Source organism: Triplophysa dalaica, chromosome 6, assembly GCF_015846415.1.
Source record: "Triplophysa dalaica isolate WHDGS20190420 chromosome 6, ASM1584641v1, whole genome shotgun sequence".
NCBI lineage: Eukaryota > Metazoa > Chordata > Actinopteri > Cypriniformes > Nemacheilidae > Triplophysa > Triplophysa dalaica.
The window spans coordinates 14,536,554-14,558,288 of NC_079547.1; the positions used below are offsets into that span (position 1 = coordinate 14,536,554).

The following is a 21,735-nucleotide window of genomic DNA, read 5'->3' on the forward strand; positions in this document are numbered from 1 at the left end:
AAACAGAGTGGAATGAACACCATTGCCTCTCAGATTTTTTCTCTTAAGAGACCTGAGACTCTAAAAGTGGTTCTTTGCTAGTAATCATAGGGAAACCACTACATAGCACCATATGTTGGTGCTTCAGTGGTTCTTCAGAGGTTCTTTGGGGTGACCGAGGTGAAATATAGAACCGCTGTAGAACCACTGAAGCACCAAAGTAAGGTTCTATATGGCACTAAAAGTGGTCATGAGCAAGAACCGCTCTGGCCACTTCCTGGTTCATCTTCTCCCAACATACATGGAAAAACGTAAAACTGCTAAGCCAATAGTAAGGACTGTAAAGAGACCAACAAAACAGAGCGGGCCCTAAAAGCCTGTTTCGAGTGCACTGATTGGAGTATTTTTGAGGCTGTGGCCACAATTTGGATGAGCTCACAGAGACTGTAACATCATACATCAGTTTCTGTGAGGACACGTGCATCACTACCAGGACTTATTTAACGTACACAACGACAAACCATTGTTCACACCCAAACTCAGACAGCTTCCCCAGGCCAAAGAGGATGCCTACAGGACAGGACTTGTACAATCAGACCAAGAACACACTGATAATGGAGATTAGAGTGGTAAAGAAGAGCTACGCTAAAAAGCTGTTCTCAGCCAACAACCCTGCTTCAGTGTGGAAACAAACCACAAAACACTGTTCCCCAGCACTGAGGCAAATCAACAGCTTGCTGATGACCTGAATGAGTTTTACTGTAGCTCAGTGGTAGGAGCATTGCATTAACAACGCAAGGTTGTGGGTTCGATCCCAGGGGATTACAGATACCTAAGTATAAATGTAAAGGATAATGCAATGCAAGTCGCTTTCTATAAAAGCGTCTGCCAAATGCAGAAATGTAAATGTACTTTAGATTTGAGACCCTGATCTAACACCTCTCACCCACACTAACCATCTCTCCAAATAGTTCTCCACATTTCCACCAATCGCCCTGCACTTCAGATCAGTGAAGAAAATGTGTGTCAGGTCTTCAGTAAACAAAAGACAAAAAAGCACCAGGCCCACACAATGTTTCACAAGCCGGTCTGAAAACCTGTGCTGACCAGCTGGCATCCATTTTTTTCACAGATCTTCAACAGATCACTGGAGCTGTGCCCTTCCTGCTTTAAACGCTCCACCATCACCCATCCCAAAGAAACCCAAAATCAAACTACTTAATGATTACAGACCTGTTGCCCTGTCATCTGTGACCATGAATTCATTTGAGAGACTGGTGTTGGATTATCTGAAGGACAAAACTGGACCCCCTGCAGTTTGCCTGCAGAGCAAACTGGTCTGTGGATGATGCAGTCAACATTGGACTGGATTATATCCTACAACATCCGGACTGACCAGGGATTTATGTGAGGATCCTGTTTGTGGACTTCAGTTCAGCCTTAAACATCATCGTCAACACTCCTCTAGACCAAACTATCTAACTAACTCTATCTGTCATTGGATCACCAGCTTTCTGACAGACAGACAGACAACCGATAGTTAGAATTGGTCAAATTACATCCAACAGCTGTAACATCAGCTCTGGTGCCCCCCAGGGATGTGTGCTCTCCCCACTGCTCTTCTACCTGTGCACCAACAACTTCATCTTTACTGACTCCTCTGTCAAGCTCCTGAAGTTTGCAGATGACATAACTGTTATCGGCCTCATCCGAGATGGTGACAAGTCTGCGTACAGACAGGAGGTTGAGGTGCAGTCATAACAACCTGGAGCTGAACACACACAAAACAGTGTAGATGAATGTGGACTTTCATGAGAAACCCCCCAGCACTCCCCACACTCACCATAATAAACAGAACTGTGGCTGCAGTAGAGTCATTCAGGTTCCTGGGCACCAGCATCTCTCAGGACCTGAAAAGGGACATTCACATTAACTCTATTGTCAAAAAGGCACAGCAGAGTCTTTACTTCCTGAGGAAGTATTCACAGCTGAGGAAGTTCAACCTGCCACAGGATCTGCTCATACAAATCTCCTCAGCTGTCATTGAATCCGTCCTTTGCACTTCCATTACTGTCTGGTTCGGCTCAGCTGCCAAAACCGACCTCCGAAGACGACAACAGATAGTCCGGACTGCAGAGCGAATCACTGTTACTACCCACCCAACTCTCCAAGAACTGTACTCATCCAGAATGTGTATTAGGGATCACAAAATCACTCTAGACCCCTCACACCTAGCACACTTTCTATTTGAACTGATGCCGTCTGGCCGGCGCTACAGAGCACTAAGCACCAAAGCCGCAAGACATAGAAAAGTTTCTTTCTTAAGGCCATCTACCTCATGAACAGATACATGTTCTCCCCCACTGTGCAATAAAATATGTACAATACCTTATACTCATATATATTTATTTATTATACTTAGGCTACTGAATTAATACTGCTTACAATTCCCTACAAATCATTTTATACAGCACATCTGTACACACAATAAACACTGTTACTCGATTGCGCTTTGGTCATACATTGTCTTTTGTCAAAGTGTACAGTTTTTACAAATTTATTTCTCACTTATTTTTGTAGTAAAAAGTCTTGTCACTTTCAACTATATGTACACTGTAATCTTCTGTCACTAAGACAAATTCCTTTTGTGTGTAATAAAGCTCTTTCCGAATCTGATTAATCATCTTAAAAGATCAATATGGAAAAGAAGAATCGATGACCCAATATTTGCTGCCCAAAGCTGGTGTTATTTTTTGAAAAAGACAAAATGATATACCTGAACGATCCTGTTTCATATTCACATTAGTTGGGTGGCAGGGGGAGGATCAGATTAAAAATCTATTAGTTGCCAACTCCTGGGATTCATTAGAGAAGAAATTGTTCTGCTTGCAAGTGCATTGCTACCTAAGTTAGTAATACCTGCCAAAACTAAGGTATCCGTTTTTCAAATTAGTTTAGAGAAATAAATCAAGGCCTGTGTGCACATGTATGCACATGCATCTGAAGGTGATTGCCATTTTTTATGTTGGTTTACATAATCTGAATAATTGTTATAATAAACATAATGTGATTTGAGCATTGAATGACAGAGGTTGATGTGAATACAGCGAGAAGCTCATCCAAATAAATCATCCCCAGCAAAGCCATTTGAAAGCAGAGTGACTAGAGATATTACAGACTATAGATATAAAAAAGAAAATTGCTCAAATTTGCTGTGAATTACTGTAGTATGATGTAAACGACGAACCGAGGCTGTAATTATACATTTTAGCATTGATCTTCAACCCTGAAACATTGTGAAATATAAACCAACATTACAGAAAGCTCAGACACCGAAAACAAGCTGCTAAAATATGATTGAGTCTTAAAGGACTCTTTGTGGCTGAATATGCAGGTAAGTTGATGATAATGACTTTAGTGCTTTACCACACACACGAAAGCACGCACGCACACACACACAGTGTCCTTGAAATTACTGATGAAGAACCGATGAATCACACTAGTTAAAAACTTATTCAGCTGCACTGACAAGATATAATCTCAACAACAGAACCCCAGCTACAGCGGAGCCTCCGATTAACACATCATCTATTAAATTATATCCCTCACATAAGCCACAAATAACATTTGTCATGTTTATGATGCCGAACTCATTATGTTAAACTTGGCCTGCTTTAGACGCAAACATGACCATTGGGGGAGAGATTCTGACATTCGTGCCATGCTCGTCTGTTTTCTCGAGAAATCTAGGACAAAGTTGGATGTTTTTATTTACATATTTTAAGAGATCATGCTGATTTTATCTTTCTTTGAGGTGATTTTTCAGTTTTCTTTATCAAGTTTTTGCTTGTTTAGTTACTAACAGGCATACCTATTACATTTAATCTTAAGAAAAAAAGGGCAACTTGTGAAATTGTGAATGATTTCATAAAGCTGGTTGAAAGAAATGCACAGACATGAAAAATTTTACCAGGATGAAATTATTTTATGTTTCCTGAAGTAATACGAGAGAATAGTTTATCGTTGACGGGGAGAATTATACAGTTTAGCAGTTATTACAAAATACACTGTAAAAACAACTAGTAGGATTTACTTAATTTTTGTGTTTATTTGCACAATTTTTGCTAGTAAATTTTTCAAGAAAAAATTAGACATTTTTTTTACACCGTTTAGAAAATATATGTAAAATGAGTAATAATATTAGTATTTTAAAGTTAGTATTCACACAGTATGTCAAAAACACACTGGATTTCATTTGAAATAAGACAAAATATATACTTGAAAGAGTAAACTTTATTCCGTTTCTTCATATTGCCCCCTGCACATTCACCCCCTCATTATCTAATCATGTTAACACATTTCATAAATAGAGATCTGGTGATTATTTGGGGGTGGACTGTACAGAATAAACCTTCAAAACTGAATATTACAAAAAAAGATGGGTCACACATGTGGATTGTGGGTTATATATGTACAACATACAATAGAAGAGGAAAAAAAGCAATTAAAGAATAATGAGCATCTACTGACACAGAGCAACATGTTAAAATGGCATGTTATCAACACACACAGAATATTTTAAAGAGATTTATAAATATATTTAGACGGTTTGCAAGCATGAGTTAAGTATACAGCATTACTCCAGACAGGCCCGTGAAACAGAGTAAGTGCTAATAATGATCGTTGGTAAAGAAACGTCTCGAACAAAATCAAAATACAATCTCTATATGCAAACGATATCATGCGGTCTCTACATCAAGAAAAATCTGTGATGGCGCTGTACAAGAGGATATAATACAAATGAATTACAACAAATAAGACGTTGAGAAATATGGGTCATTATTATATTAGAGGAGAACCTGAGACAAGTTGTGTATCGATGTCAATGTACAATCCTCTCAAATGCAGCGTTTTCATTCACTGAAAGTAACCTTCCCCTCCTATAGTGAAGAAAATAAAATGCAATGCGTCTCAAATATGGGCCACACTGTTTACGTAAGGCCTACAATAATATCTTAATAAAACAATGACTCAAGCATTCCTAGAAAAGGAGGGGATCACTCACTTGAAAATCATACGGTTGTTGACTACACATACACTAACAAAAAGCGACACATCTGAAACACAATGTCAGAAATGTTTGTCTACTGATGTTTATGATGGAATGATGGAAATCCTCTGCAGGCCCTGATTCAGATATTCCACATTTCTGATGTTTTTTTTTCTTTTTTGATATCCTTGAAATTAGATAAGTGTACAATCTTATCTTACATGTACCGTAGCACTTTACATGATGATTGCAAAAAGTGGCATATAATCATATCAACCCAAGGCAGATGGAAATGACGTTCCAAAAGCATATCATAACATGATTATACACAAACTTTGTCTAAATAAGATCAAAACAGCAAAGTGTAAAGTTTAGAACAGCTGATGTAGAAGATGTAATTCCACCTACATTTTTCTCTATATTGCGCTTCCACATTCTTCTTTAATAACATTATAATATCATAATATAATATTCTTTTAATATCAATCTCCTGCCCTCCAAACAAACAAACACAGATTTATTGGCATGAAACATTCGCAAACAGCATCCTTCAATCGGGATAACATACAGCAATCCATGACTTCATATCCAGATTGTACGAATTAAAAACAGTGCATCATGCGGAAGTCTTGTGGCTTCAAAAAATTCAATACCTATATACAGAAAGAGTCTTTAGAAAATTGATTTATGTGTTTGTGAATGGGAATGTTTGAGTATGTCGTGTGGGCATGTGATGAGATAGCCCCTTTTAGTGCAGGTAGTACTTCCTCTGAACCCCTGGAAGGGTTTAAATGTAGAAAAACCTTGATAGATATATATATATAGCGTATTAGTACGTCCTTTAGTCGGAGCAAAAAAGTCTCCATTTTCCACTTGGCAACATGAAAAATAACTGCAAAGGGGGAAAGCCCATTGACATCCGAAGCCTAATTCACGTAGTACAGCCAGTAGATCAAGTTGAAAAGGGAGAATGCGGCGGGAAATATTATCCGCGACCATCGATCGATGGAGTTCACGTCTGTGAGGTCAGGAATTTTGATTTTAAGCTGCGAAGAACGTCTGCGCAGCCGCGGCTTCTTCAGCTGCGCATTCCTGTCCAGACTGTGGCGTGCCGTTTCGGGCCGTGCTGTGCTCTGCTTTCGATATTGGATCCCTGAGTTATCAAATACCATTGATGTGGAGTTTCGGGCCTCGCTGACGCTGGTGGTGATCTCGTTCCCGGCCACCTCGTTGTGGATCTCAAGGGTGGTCAGAAGGATATTTCCCTGGGAGTCCACCTGCAAGAACAGGCAATCCAAGTCATCGCATGTATCTACAAAACTAAGATTTTTGTATTCATCGCTTATAACAGTAATTACATTTAAGTATATACACGTTTGAAGTACACAATCATTTTAATTTCTAGTACTATAAAAATCAAATGCATCAGAAATTAAACAATTATTAATGATAAATGCAGTAACAGTAAGAAAATGTCACTTAGAAGAATATCATCAAGGATTTTCAGTTATCTTAAAGTGTTGGATTGAATCGTCCTCCATTTCCTTTTTGATTGCAAAATACAACAATAAAATGATATTCTTATAAATGGTTGTATGCTGTTAATAAGTTGAATTGATGCTAATGTGGGGACCTCTGGGAACACTTGAGTAAAATGTAAAATGACTGAAGTTTAACTTTTTTAATACATTTATTAAAATGTTAGTTTAACAGTTTGACAGTTATAATGAATAAATTCAAAATCCATAAAAACCCTTACACTAAATAATTGGTATTTCTCTAAACAACATCCACATTCAATATTCAGGTTATTTCTCAGGAGAAAGTAACTCCATCAGATTAATTGTCTATTTACTATTACCTCTGAGTCTCTGCGGTAATAAATAATTCAGAAATACATTCTAGCAGAAATATCATTACAGCTCGACCTCGAGTCATAATCTGGATCAGTGTTTGTGATAGTATCAAACAACAGAACATATGCATGGAATATTGTCGTATGAGATGAAGTGTACTGAACCAGAATGCTCCACTGAGTGAAGGACATACGAAATAGAAATTATGGTAATGTCCTCACACAATCATGAAATGAAAACAAGTATAGAAATTATAATATAACTTCACCAAAGTTGATAAACAACTTAATAAACAGCCTTATGTATGTTTTCACAACAGTGTCGCTAGATTGAAAAACTAAAGAATTTCTGAAGGTATGTTGATAAAAACTGGCATGATACATGCACTCACCCCTCGTGAATGACGATGGCCTTGTACCTGATTGGATTGTTTAACGGCTGATGGCTTGCAGTTGCCTCCATCTTGAACAGGCTGGTCAGAAAGTGCACAAAAAAAACATTCTTGAGTATTATTCAAGAATTTTTGAGATTTTCCTTTTGATTAAAAAGACAGAATGCACATTCTTCAAAACATTTCTGATTTCCAATCATTGCTGCTTAAATGAAAAGTTTACTCTCCCGCAAAAAACTTTAAATATTTTGCTGTTTATACAATAATTTTGTAGATCCCTTACACAGCTTAATTCCATGCACAAACGTGATTTTAAACCGAAATACAAAAGTATTGGGACGCATTCGGAAAAGGGCGCGTCCCAATACTTTTGTCTCTATTGTGCAGTCGTTCTCAAACAATTTTGTTGTAAGGCCCTTACTTTTGGCCCTTGTGCAGTGTTTTGCGGCCCCAAATAAAAACTTAGAATCGTAAATACAGTATTTGAATTCAACCAAAACCGTATACAATGCTTGACAATCAGTACTTTTGCTTGGTGATATATTATTCCGACGTTTAATTGCATAAAATCTATGATTAATTTCTATATTTCATATAATGCCACAAAATATGTGGCCCAACCGTTATCCATCTTGGCCCAACACCACCCCCCCCCCGTTCGAGAACCACTGCTATAGTGTTTGTTGGTTAATATGCTTCATAATAGGGATTATTTGAATTATTAGAAGGCAAAAAAATGTTTTTTGCTGGAAAACAACCAAACTTGCAACACGTTGTACAGTACGGATTTAAAAAAAAAAAGTAACAGTAAGATTGAATTTGTTTGGTTATTAATACTTAATTTATGGGTCAAAGACGTTAAGATGTTTCCATTAAAAAATATTTTTTTCAAAATAAATATTTTTTTATCAACAACAATTTTAAGCAGTATTGCATTTATTGTTTTTATGCTTAAACCCTTTTTTCGTCTTTAAATCGTATACACTGTAAATTAAGGTAACCAGACGTGACTACTCCCGGGGACACTGCATGCACAGGATTTCGGTAACATTCTCCAGAGTTCGCATTTCCGGGGATTCAGGAATGCAAAATATGTGTGGCGTGTCATGTGAATCTATGTGCATTGTGCATCATGTCACAATACGTGTCTCCTGCAGACGTGTTGTTTGGCTTTATGATACAAGAGACGCTTGTGTTTTCTAGATGCTCATGTGTAAACAGAGTTAAGTGTTGGCTGTAACTAGTCACAAAGTATTAGTTACTGTAATTTAATTACTTTCCCCTTGAAAAAGTAAAGTAAGGTTTTACTCTTATTTTTCTATTATTTTATTACAGTTACTTCTGATGTAATTTTACTATTTACAATAGTTTAAAATTCATTTAAATATTAAAATTCAAAGTCTTACTTTAAAATCCATTTTATAAAATGCAGTTTTATATTATTTATTTGAATGATTTAAAAGAGCCGTTTCATGTCTATCCTTGAATCACTTAACTATCGAGCACTCAAAAAAAAAATGATTGTTGGTGGTTGTTTGTTTAACTTAATTAATATAGTTTGATCTTACATATTTTTATGTGTTTCTTGTTCAAGCACAATTTAAATTGTAATACTGACATAAATAGGCGACTCTTTGACATAACTTGTTTTGGGACAACCTGAATCATTTTCATTGACTCACTGAAACTACACAGTGGACTGAGTTCCCAGCATGCATTGCCCTTGTGACTGGATTTAGATAGTAAATTTCAAAATTAAATGTTATTTTATGTGTGTTTTTGTGCTGGATGAAAGACAAGAGGTCTTGTTTTTACTGTTCTGTTATGTTATGTTAAAATTCATAAGATTTTCTGTTGTCTTTGTTCTATTTTAGAGAGGTTACCATTGTGGTGAAGGGTAAAGGTTTTACTTAGGTTGGGGACGAGCACATTTATGCCATTTTTGCATGTATGCAGCATTACTCAGTGAGTAAATACTCTGCAAATGGTCATGCAATAAACTATCTTGTGCTTCCTGTTAGCACCATACATTACATCTTGCTTACATTACTGAAGTATTCAAATTGAATTGGCTCAACACATATTAATTACATTAAGCTTAAATAAGATAAGTTGATGAACTTAAACTTGGTGAATTGTGTGGACAAGTAAATCTTAAATACAAACAAATCAATTCAATTGTGTGGAAATGGGTGTCATAATAAATTAAGATAATCCAACATAAAATTATTTTGAGTGAGGTTAATATAGGAGATAGAAATTAATTAGTAACTAGCAATTCATTTCTTCTCAGCACGAATTTGACATGATGCGTGATGGACATAAATTCACAAGATGCGTCAAACAGTATTCCTGCATCCCCAGAAACGTGACCTCAGGAGGACGCAGCCGAAATTCTGTGCAGGCAGTGTCCCCGGGAACAGGCATGTCTGGTCACCTTATTGTAAATAACCTTTTGCCTTTGTGTAAATTGTGTAGCTATATTGTATATCTTCCCATCATTCATGCCTTTCTTTGGACACAATGCAATCTGCAGCGTCACGACAATAGATAATTACTTTTACCTTGTTGCCGTCGTATTTGTTGCGGTCATTATTGGCTTTTTCAGCTTTCTCAGCCAGTTTCTTTTGCATCTGAGGGCCTCGGCCAAAGAAAATGTAGTTGACAAAAGCATATTCCAGCAGAGCCAAGAAGACAAAGACGAAGCAGCCCATCAGATACATGTCTATGGCCTTGACGTATGGGATCTTTGGAAGTGTTTCCCTCAGGTGGGTGTTGATGGTGGTCATGGTCAGCACAGTGGTGATACCTGTGGAATTGTATGCAATTGAATTTGAACTTTGTTTAATATAGAATAACAAGTGAAAATACTGTACACATGACCAATGACCAATAGGATAACAATGATTTCTAAAAACTATTTTCAATACATTTAAGTACAGTCCAGCATTTCTATTTAACCCTTGCTTATATAATACTGTAGGCATAGCAGTGATCCAAACATTCAAAAACATACCTGCTACATAAAGAGTTCAAGTTGACTATAAAGAGCGTTGGACATAGCTCCATAAAGTACTTTCTATAAGCCAACTTTAAATTTAACTCATTCCAAAGTACGAGCTTATGGAAGGGAGAACACATTGACACTGAAAATTCAGGAAGAGACTCAGCCAGGGAGGAAAGCGCTCTCTTCTGACACCTCTGTTCTGACGCCCACCAAAAATCTGGACTCTGAGAATGTTTAAAATGCCAGATCTGAGCGCTGCTTACTTAACGGAATTATACAAAAACAACACTGTCAAATCTAGATATGAATAATCCACTTATGATGGCAGAATCACAGTTAACAACATCATTCATTTCAATATCAAATAAAATGCTGTTTTATCCCATAGCCGACTGCCTCTAAGTCTACAATCGGCTACTAAAAGGATTTTTTGTATATTGTGCGTTATGTGAAGACCGACCCAATTAGTTGATAATATTCAATTCATTTGTACTGAAGCCAAGTCCGAGACAGTGAGAAAAACATAAAGTATTTGAAACAGCATGACTGATCAACAAAGTTGGCCACAGCACACATGCCCAGAACTGTTCCTTTGCCATCTTCCCCTTTCCTCGCTTTCCCAAATGTTCCCTTTCCTCCCCAAATGTCAAATTCATATTTAATAGTCTTATATTATAGATTGAATTATATAAGCTGAATATTTGACAGCTTGTGCATTTTCGTTTGGATTCTACGCTGTGATACCCTATGCTGTTTATACTGTGAGTCAATCCTGAGTCACTGGCGTCTGAGTTCAAAGAGGAGCAATATTCCAACTGGTCAAACACCCACTCTGAAATGTACAAACACACACACGCAGAGAAGATAACGCAAACATACTGCTCAAACTCCCACTCTAGTCGCCATTGTTTCTCCAAACTTTTCTTAACACCAGCAATCTGCCATTATTTAAAGTGTTGGTATCCACAAACGTGTTGGCATTTGGGAAATGATGGCAGTCGGCATCAAATAAAGTTGTGAGGTGACACGTTATTATGTAACTTGTCACTTTCAAGAAGGTTTCTTCATAAATGGCCTTTGTGGAAAATACAATTAGGCCTGATATGAAAAATACACAAACAATGCCATATCGTCCAGTATGAAATGAGTTTTTGGCCTAACCATCTAATTTCAATTGAATACAAGCAAAACATGTTGTTGCTTTAGCATTGAAAAGTGTTCAAAGACTGGGATTTTTTGGTGATGGCCAGGGATTCAGTGGTGCAAATTTATATGTACTGTACATATAAACATACATCCGTGGATAAAAATAAGATGCCTTTCCAAATTTTCCTTTAATCAGCATTTCTAGATGAATTGTGACCATTCCAGTCCAGTGTCTGTTGAATTTCAACAAAATCAAACTACAGGATCATTTCCCTAAACACATACCTAGAAATAGTCAATACATTTCTTTTTTTACGGCTTTACAGTTTATCCCAACAACGTTAAGATAAGCCTGATCTTAGTTTAGTACTTCAAAACTAAAGGTACATCAGGTAACATTTAGGTTTTCCTCAAATTAAAGTGTAATAAGTGCAGGGCAGGGGGCTTTACATGGGACCATGTCTCCGTCACATTCGCACTCTCAGTGGAATGTCATTACCTCTTTAACAGGAAAGAGGTCTCGTCTGCTGACTGCAAAGCGGGAATGTCCTACTTTCCACCCCGAGCAGCACCGCATTAACATTTAAAGTTACATTTAGCACAAATCCTGGAATTACAATCCAGGCACTTTGCGGCCATGACTTTAAATACCCAGAACATCTCAGACGGTGAATGTAAAAGAATGTACAAGCTTTTCAGTCTCCTGACTATTTAAATGGCCTTTAATAATTTAATGTGGGTGTTCACCCTAATGCTACAGTGAGCAGGTTTCCACAGCGAGCAAAGTGATTTCTGTCCGACACTATGATGTGAACATATATTTTCTTTGACGTAAAGCATATGCTATTCAGTCAATGTTTTATGTTTATGGGCTTTTCATGGGACACTATAGGGAGGCAGGAAGTAAAGGGCACTAGAAGTCTAAGATGTCCAGTGCAAGCTGGTAGAACATATTGGTCCTGCAAAACCCATCTAGCAGCAGGTCATATCAGCTTAGGGTGGTCAAGCTGGTTTTTGGAACATGTACTGAATAGCACATCAACCAGCTTGGACCTCGGCATCCATCCTGAGCATTATGTTCCAACATGGACAGAATCCAAACCCTTAACAGGTGAGTTGTCACAGAAATACATAATTGACAAACCAAAATGTGCATGTCTAGACTTCCAACCTATTCTCAAGCGGTATTACCAGAGAAGAGTATTACAATGAAGGGTATAACATCCGTAGGGACGAAAGGAAATGGGTTTGTCACTTCACTCCCACAGCGATTCAGCCATAAAGCCCCGAGTCTCCAGAGTGAAAGAGGACATGTGTGGGCAGATGGATGCCTGTCCTAGCCCACATAAACTGAAAAGCAGCGTTCTGGTGTGAAGAGGGATGCACATGGAGCATGTTGCATTGATTTGTGCATGACTGTGTCACAGCAATGGAAGATCAAATGCTAAGACTTGTCTGTTGTGCACAATGTGGCATGTAGTTTCTTTTTTTGGTACATTTTTTAACAAAAAAAAAAAGAAAAATGCATTTGCTTGTACTTGGAAGCAACCTGACCAGACACATGCACTCGGATGCCATCTTGTAACCATTTTTATGTAAATAATAGACATAGTTCTGTATTAGATATAGTCTCAGCCTCAGACATCACGCCGGCGGAACGTTGGCTAAACGTGTGATGCAAAAGGCACACTTTTCTGGAAACACTTCAGCATGTTCGAAGCCATCATCTGATTGGTTGAATTTCACAGGATTTCCGGGAGACGTGCATGTTGCGTTCTTTAATGGTCCACCTGGAAACAACACAAGCCGTGTGATCTAAGAAGTAAGCTGTCGTGTTTACAACGGTTACTATAAGAATTCATCACGATGGACTAAATGCTTCATTCTCAAAAGTATCCAAGGTGCTCGGCATAATCTTCATTTTGAAATAAATCAAAATAATTTTGTTGCTGTTTACTTTTGACACGTATGGGAATGTAAACCGCTCTGTTACTGCGGGGACATGTCCATGTCTCCAAACATGATGCGGCACAACACGAAGTGTAATTGGTTGCTTTACCTGTTAGTCATATGGCCTCAAGAAAGCGGCAATAAGTTCCAGACCTTCAGTAGCCCAAACTTAACTTCCAGTTGACCTCCGCAAAGAATCAAAAACTGTAGTTTTAATTTAATACAATTAATATGCAATACTACGACGGCGTTTTAGTGCCAAGTTAAAATAAAAATAAATCCAAGATTTTGAGAATAAAGTCGAATTGTTACGAGAATAAAGTCTAATTGTTACGAGAATAAAGTCGAAATGTTACTAGATTAAAGTAGAAATGTTATGAGAATAAAGTCGAAATGTTACGAGAATAAAGTTGAAATGTTACGAGAATAAAGTCGAAATGTTACGAGAATAAAGTCGAAATGTTACGAGAATAAAGTCGAAATGTTTCGAGAATAAACTCAAAATGTTTCGAGAATAAAGTCGAATTGTTACGAGAATAAAGTCAAAATGTTACGAGAATAAACTCAAAATGTTTCGAGAATAAAGTCGAATTGTTACGAGAATAAAGTCGAATTGTTACGAGAATAAAGTCAAAATGTTACGAGAATAAACTTGTAGTAATACGAGAATAAACTTTAAATATTTTGAGAAAAATAAGAAAATTCTTTGTCTTTTGGCGCATCATCACGGAGTTATAATTAGTAAAAGGACACTGTAGCGGTTATGTAGGAAACTGAATTTATTCAGAAGAAAAAATCAGACATGAACTAGGAACTAACTCACTGGTTCAGATGACGTGCTTAAACATAACTTAAACTCTTAAACTACACCTTTCACGTAAAAAAATACGTATTACGACAAGTTTATTCTTGTTACATTTCAACTTTATTCTCGTAGCATTTCGACTTTAATCTTGTAACATTTCGACTTTAATCTTGTAACATTTCGACTTTATTCTTGTAACATTTCGAATTTATTCTCATAACATTTCGACTTTATTCTTGTAACATATCGACTTTAATCTCGTAACATTTCGACAGTTCTGGTATGAGTCGGGGCTAAACTTGTTAGGCAGGAAAGTGGTAAGATTTGAGTAAGGCTGAGTAAACTTAACTTTAGCTAACTTATTACATGGTAGTTCATGAACTACAAGCAAGGCAAATTACTCATATTGTGCTTTTATCTTTTGGATAATTAGCTGTAAATTCAAGGAAAGCTTAATATTTTTTATCATTACTCACCGCACACCAAAACAAAAACAACTGGAATAGGGGGGCTTCACTAAAACAATAAAGGCCACAACAAAAGTGGCCCGTCTCCTCCTCCCTGATATTTCTGGAAGTATTAAAATATGCTTCATAATAACATACAGACTAGACTGCAAACGTAACTCACTTTCAAAACCCTCTCTGTTCGAGTCATTAAGCAGTCTTTAGATTCCAACAACCCCCCGAGAAAGGATCCACGCGATCGACCACGTCAGCAAAAAAATCGAATCGAAAGACGCATCAACGAAACATCATCTACATCATTTGATAGGCTTGCTTCTTGTATCAGTTGATAACTTCCCTTCTGAAATGACTCAAGCCCTTAAGTGTGATGCAGTAATGCAGAGTGAGATACAGTATGAGGTTGGGCCGGGCCGGATGTGGCTTTAGAGGATGAATGGAGTCAGTGAGGCAGTGAGAGGCGGTTAGACTGGGGCATTAAGACTGAGATTCATTTGTGCTGCTGCATACCCTGGGATTGAAATGGAAGTTAAATGTAATTGTTTTCTAGCTGCATTGATCCCTTTGTTTTCAGTTGGCTGCCTAGCTGTGGGAGGACAGCAAAAAAAGACAAAAAAAAAAAAAAGAGGAACGAAAAGAGAGAGGAAGGATGGAGAGAGCGACATAGTAGAAGGATAGGAGGAGTTCACAAAGCTGCATAGATCACCAGCAGCTGGTCCTTTTAAAGGGGGAGAGAAGCACAGATGCTCCATATCATTGGCCAAATATGAAGAGTGTACTTAAATTTTGCAACTGTAATATTGCTTCAATAATGCTGAATCTTGCACACTAAGCAGTTGAACATAATTCCTTAACTAAAATCTCTAAACGCCCCACATTTTTACATTTTTTTGTACCTCACTTTTTCAATTGGCTGTTTATTAAAAAAATCCCACCTACTTTAGAGCATGCTAATTCTTGTATAGGAAAGCTAGCTTCCAGACGGTACAAAAATGATTAACAGTGACTGAACGCCCAAATGAGTCAACCAGAGTCCATTTTTTCTAATGCAAATAGCTCTCATGCTGCTTTCTCAATGAAGTACGGCGTCTGTGTTTACAGTCTCTTACCCAGCATACATTAATCTTTACACAATTAAAAACAACACTACAGGTATTTTCAATGGTTCTCTGGGAATCCTACACACAGACTAATGTACGTTAAAACAAAAAATATCTGTATCTGTAAATATTTACACTTCACTTCTCTAAAATATTGAATCACAGTCATACAGAGATAAATGACATTCTCACAGTTTTATCCATATTTTCAGGTTACAAATGGTGCAGCCTTGCAAAGCAATTTCCAGCGGCATGGGGGCAGGTGATATAGATTGTGTGCTTGTGGGAAACCCATGAGGCCAATCCCTCCCTGTGTAAAGCGTTCGAATTTCTCAACTTAACATGGTTAATGAGGACAGTTTTCCTTAAGCAGGTCCACATCCAACACATCAAATTCATCTCAGAGAGCTCTAACTGCACCTGGGTGTGTGTGCACACACTCAGATGCATAAAACGATAAAACATTCAGCTGCCGTTTGTAATCTATGATTTAAAAGAAAAACCCAGATGCCACTACTGCACGTGCAAAATAGACGGACTACACACCGGGTCGCTCTGTCCAAAATGCCAAGTGAGTAGGCTGGAAGCAATGAGGCAGAAGTTTGGTTCAGAGGTGCATAGGGAACTGCCTGGCTGTCAGCTAAATCACATGAGTGAGTGATCTGGAATGCTTTACATAAGCACCAAATCAACATTTCTTTACTTTTGTATTGAATGAAATGGTTTTACATTTATGCATTTGGCAGACGCTTTTATCCAAAGTGACTTACATTGCATTATCCTCCACATTTTTACATAGGTATGTGCAATCCCCTGAGATCAAACCCACAACCTTGTGTTTCTAACGTAATGCTCTTACCACTGAGCTACAGGAATGCTTTATTTCAATGTCATTTTCTTGAATCACCATAGTGCATTCTGGGATGTGCTTTTTCCCCTAATAAGCTTTGGGGCAAATGAGGTATCTTTAAAGAAATAAAAATTCTCTCCTAATTTATCACTCTCATGGTGTTAAAAACCTGTATATGACTCTTTCGTCTGTGAAACAAAAAAGAAGATATTTTGAGAAATGTCTTTGTGTCCATATAATGAAAGTCAATGAGGGCCAAATGAGGGTTTGCCAACGTTCTTAAAAATATCTTCTTCTTTATTCTGCAGAAGAAACATACTTATTCAGGTTGGGAATGTCATGTGGGCGAATACATGTAAGGGTGAACCATCCCTTTAAGATCACCAAGCTCAAGTTTTTGGAAAAGAGCTATTGTGTCCTGCTACTCATAACAACCGGTGAGAGTCTGCAGCCTTTCGGGCAAACTGAGTCACTCCTCATACTTCAGTAACATCACGGCAATTTGCAGTGGAAAGACACACACACACACACACACTAGAACTCTCTTTATGAGCCGTAGTGTGTCAAAGGCACTGGGTCTGTGGCTACCTCAGAGCGATGGGTCTACCTTGTTCCTTGTTAAATGATGCATGCGCCCCAACAATATCTGTCTTTGCATGCGTACGAGTGTGTGTTTGTCTGGAGGCGAGATCTGAGAAAAGGTAAACCAAAGGGAAGGACTGAACTCCGAGGATGCCTAGAGTGCATCCAGAATGAGTTACAATTCAAATAGAATATTGAATGTTGGCATTGTAGTTACTGGAACATCCAACAATGTGCTGTTCAATAAAGCATGCGCTTCGACAGTGAAAGAGGACATGGAAATCTCTGCCCTGTTGCTGTCAGCTGTAAACAGGATAGCCCATGCAGGGTGTGCTATAGAGCATACCTAATGCCACTCTGGCTGCTGAGGCATCATAGTTAATCCAGAAGGATACCCAGGACAGGATGGTGATCAGGATCGAGGGCATGTAGGTCTGTAAGATGAAGTAACCGATGTTTCTCTTCAGCTTGAAGCTCAAAGACAGTCGAGGGTAGGCACCTGGCATAGAAATATGAGCGAAAGAAATAGAAGTGAAAAGAAAGGAGGAAGAGTGAGTGAGTGATAGCAGATAGGGAGAGACAAGAGGGAGAGAGAAGATGGATATTTATTTCAAAGCACTTGGAGAGATTTTAACATTTTACATCAATAGCATTGGCAGAACAGATAGCTTTTGTTGCTATGGCAACTGGCAAGCGTGGACAAAAAAATGCAATTTGTTTGTAGCATAGCCTTAAGGACAAATACCGTAATGAAAAAGAAGAAAAAAGCAAACAGTTCGTAAACATTAAACATTAAACTGCCATGGCATGAAAATAGAGGATACATACTGTACATGTGACATCAACACATTTTACACTTTCTAAAAAATATGTAAGTTTTGCTTGTTTTTGCGATACCAACAACTAGGAAGCTAGGGTTTCCATGATGAATACCAGAATATTGTACCAGTGGGTTTTTTTTGCTTTCCGGATTAATTCGGAAAACCCAACACTCTCTTTCTTATATTTTTGTTTTTAGATATGACTTACAGGGATAGTTCAACCAAAAATGAAAATTCTGTCATCATTTTCTCACCCTCATTTTAAATCGCGCAATTTTAAATCTGTATACCTTTCTTCATCAGAACACAAAGGAAGAAGTTTAAAGAACGTTGGAAACCGAACTATGCCATTAAGAATTTTATAAAATAAAAACTTAAAAAATGTTTAGTCTGCAAACCAAATCTGGAAGTCTCATCTCCTAGAAATGTAATAGTCACACAGTATGAGGAATCATAAAATTCCGTAGCACAAATTTCAATTTATTTTGAAAGCACGATCAAAGACAACGTTCACCAATGTGCTGTACAAAGTAAAAACCCTCAACGAAATAAAAACAACAACAAAGTCACAGATAAAACTAGAGAACATCAAGACAAGACAACTCCATCAAAAGTCATATTATAAGACAACCTGGATTTAAAATTAGTCAAAGGGGCAGTTCTCATTTCCTGTATGCAGACTGTTCCAAAGTCATGGAAAATGCTAAATCTCCTTGAGTCCTGAGCCTAGATCTAAGAGCCACTTAGAGCTTCAAATTGGCAGACCTAAGAGCTCTTGCAGGTTGATGGACTGTCAGCAGATCAGAAAGGTAAGACGGTGAAGACAAAAAGTGTGGCAACGAAATTATGACTCTAATTGAACACTTTGAGTTGTACCTTTGTGTAAAACCCAACATCTAAGTGTGTAAAAATAATTATCGATTTTAAAGCGAACCACATTACATTTAATGTACGACAATGAACAGCAGGGCTTGGCAATATAACATCACCGAAAAACGCCGCCTAACAACACTGCCGCAAAACTACACGCGAGTGATCTGACAGTGAACCATGGCGCTTTTGTAAAGATAAATCTGTTCTTAGTTATTTATGGAGGTGAAAAAATAAGACTAACAAGCATTCAGCCCAGATAGACACGCACACTCCCAACCTATGAATAAATCACACATCCTACATGCACATAACACAACCTACAGATGCACATTATGCAAGCTGTACACAAATCACACAATCTATTAAAACGTGCTACATAACCTACATGATGAACTTACGCTACCTACATATACTTCAGACTAATTACTTATACACTTCCCACAACCTTCCCACACATAACACACAAAAACCAGTCGCCATTCAGTACATGCAGTGCTGTACACACTTTACACAGATACAAGGACATGCGTCTATCTATGAAATGTGCATGAATGATCCATGAATGATAATGTGAATTCCTTCTTTAGAAAATAACTCATGGCAGTAGAAAGCCTCATCCTCAGACATCATGCCCACGGACTGCCCACAGTCTATTCACTGCCCATCTGATGCATATTGCACACGAAACTGGAAAGTGCTTTCTCAATCTGGCATGCTCTAATCTGATTGGCTGAATTCCAGAAGTGCATATAGAAGTTATAAAGATATGATACATAGCACATAGAAAAGACATAGTATAGTCGTGTTTACAAAATACCAGAGGTCGGACCGAGTCATTGCTTTGCAAGACTCAAGTCATTGCATCCAAGTCCCGTGTCAATACAGAAAAGTCCAAATCAAGTCCTGAGTCAAGATAATCAAGTCTGAGTCCTCCCAAAAAAGAACAAGCCTTTAGTTCTCTTTCCTCAAATCAATTTCACTGAATTAAATATTATATTAGATGTATATTCATTTATGTCAGAAAGGCTTCACAATGTTTTATATGATATGACGTTCAGACTATTTTCACCAAGGGCACTGTTGTAGAATTTTACTTCACACACCTGACTGAAGATATAGCTTATAGATAATAGCTGTATGGGACACACCAACTATTCTAACCATTCTAATTTTGGGTCTGACCTGTATAACTGTAAACTCAGTTATATTATATATATATATATATATATATATATAGTATATTATAAAATACTTTATAAAATGTATTTTAGGTATTAACAAAGTTATTAAATTGTTGTTCTTTTGTCTTTAATAGTATTCAAGCTATCGGGTCCCTGTACGACCGGAGCATGAGCTTGGTGCGCATTGCCGGCAGTAAGTCAGACTTGTTCCCGGTGCATGTGGGACTCCGGCGGCGCTGCCCTTTGTCGCCGGTTCTGTTCATAATTTTTATGGACAGAATTTCTAGGCGCAGCCAGGGGCCGGAGGGCGTCGGGTTTGGGGACCACACGATTTCATCTCTGCTCTTTGCGGATGATGTCATCGTGCTGGCCCCATCAGACCAGGACCTTCAGCATGCACTGGGACGGTTTGCAGCCGAGTGTGAAGTGGCTGGGATGAGAATCAGCACCTCCAAATCTGAGGCCATGGTTCTCAGTCGGAAAAGGGTGGCTTGCTCACTTCAGGTAGGTGGAGAGTTCCTACCTCAAGTGGAGAAGTTCAAGTATCTGGGGGTCTTGTTCAAGAGTGAGGGAAGGATGGAACGGGAGATTGACAGACGGATCGGTGCAGCTTCTGCAGTAATGCGGTCGCTGTACCGGTCCATCATGGTGAAGAAGGAGCTGAGCCGCAAGGCGAAGCTCTCGATTTACCAGTCAATCTACGTTCCTACTCTCACCTATGGTAATGAGCTGTGGGTCATGACCGAAAGGACAAGATCCCTGATACAGGCGACCGAAATGAGCTTTCTCCGCAGGGTGGCCGGGCGATCCCTTAGAGATAGGGTGAGAAGCTCGGTCACTCGGGAGGAGCTCAGAGTAGATCCGCTGCTCCTCCACATCGAGAGGGGCCAGCTGAGGTGGCTCGGGCATCTTTTCCGGATGCCCCCTGGATGCCTTCCCGGGAAGGTGTTCCGGGCATGTCCCACCGGGAGAAGACCCCGGGGAAGACCTAGGACACGCTGGAGGGACTATGTCTCCCGGTTGGCCTGGGAACGCCTCTGTGTCCCCCCGGAAGAGCTGGAGGAAGTGTCTAGGGAGAGGGAAGTCTGGGCATCCCTGCTTAGACTGCTGCCCTCGCGACCCGGCCCCGGATAAGCGGAAGAAAATGGATGGATGGATGGATGGAGTATTCAAGCTTTCCAGTAGGAATACTGACATTTTTTTTATCACAAACAGAATGCAATTTTCATTAAACGTTACATTGTATAAATTTAATTATTTATTGTTATAAATTATTAACTTCCAATAAATTTAAGTATACAACATAAATCAAAATGTTACTGAACAACATGTCGGTGAATAAATAATGTCAGGATTTTAATTTTTGGGATTAATTATCATGTTAAATAATGCATTGACTATAAAACATATTTGAACATAATCTTTGTAAAGAATTCTTATAGAAAGTAAGAAAATATCTGGTATTTCTGGCATGCTAATGAAAGGGCAATTTGTTTTAGTTGTAAGAAATAATGTATTCGTCATATTGTGCAGTAGCACTTCCGGCGACCCGAGTTCGAATCCCGGTTCGTGGTCCTTTCTCGGCTACTGATTCCCTCTCTCTCATTCCACAATTTCCTGTCTCACTCTCCACTGTCCTATCCATACAAAGATACTTAATAAAATAAATAAATGATTTAC

General features: G+C 38.3%; 1 protein-coding gene across 1 annotated transcript in view; it reads right to left on the minus strand.

Moving 5' to 3' along the window:
- Window positions 1-4,252: 4,252 nt before the first annotated feature.
- Window positions 4,253-21,735, minus strand: part of gabrb3 (gamma-aminobutyric acid type A receptor subunit beta3) — a 45,625-nt gene continuing 28,142 nt past the window's right edge. Inside the window, exons 7-10 of the mRNA XM_056749831.1 lie at window positions 17,527-17,679; window positions 9,841-10,085; window positions 7,277-7,357; window positions 4,253-6,306 (exon numbers count right to left, since the gene is read on the minus strand). Of these exons, the coding sequence (XP_056605809.1) occupies window positions 5,956-6,306; window positions 7,277-7,357; window positions 9,841-10,085; window positions 17,527-17,679 (830 nt within the window). The 3' untranslated portion in view covers window positions 4,253-5,955. The remainder of the gene's footprint in view (window positions 6,307-7,276; window positions 7,358-9,840; window positions 10,086-17,526; window positions 17,680-21,735) is intronic.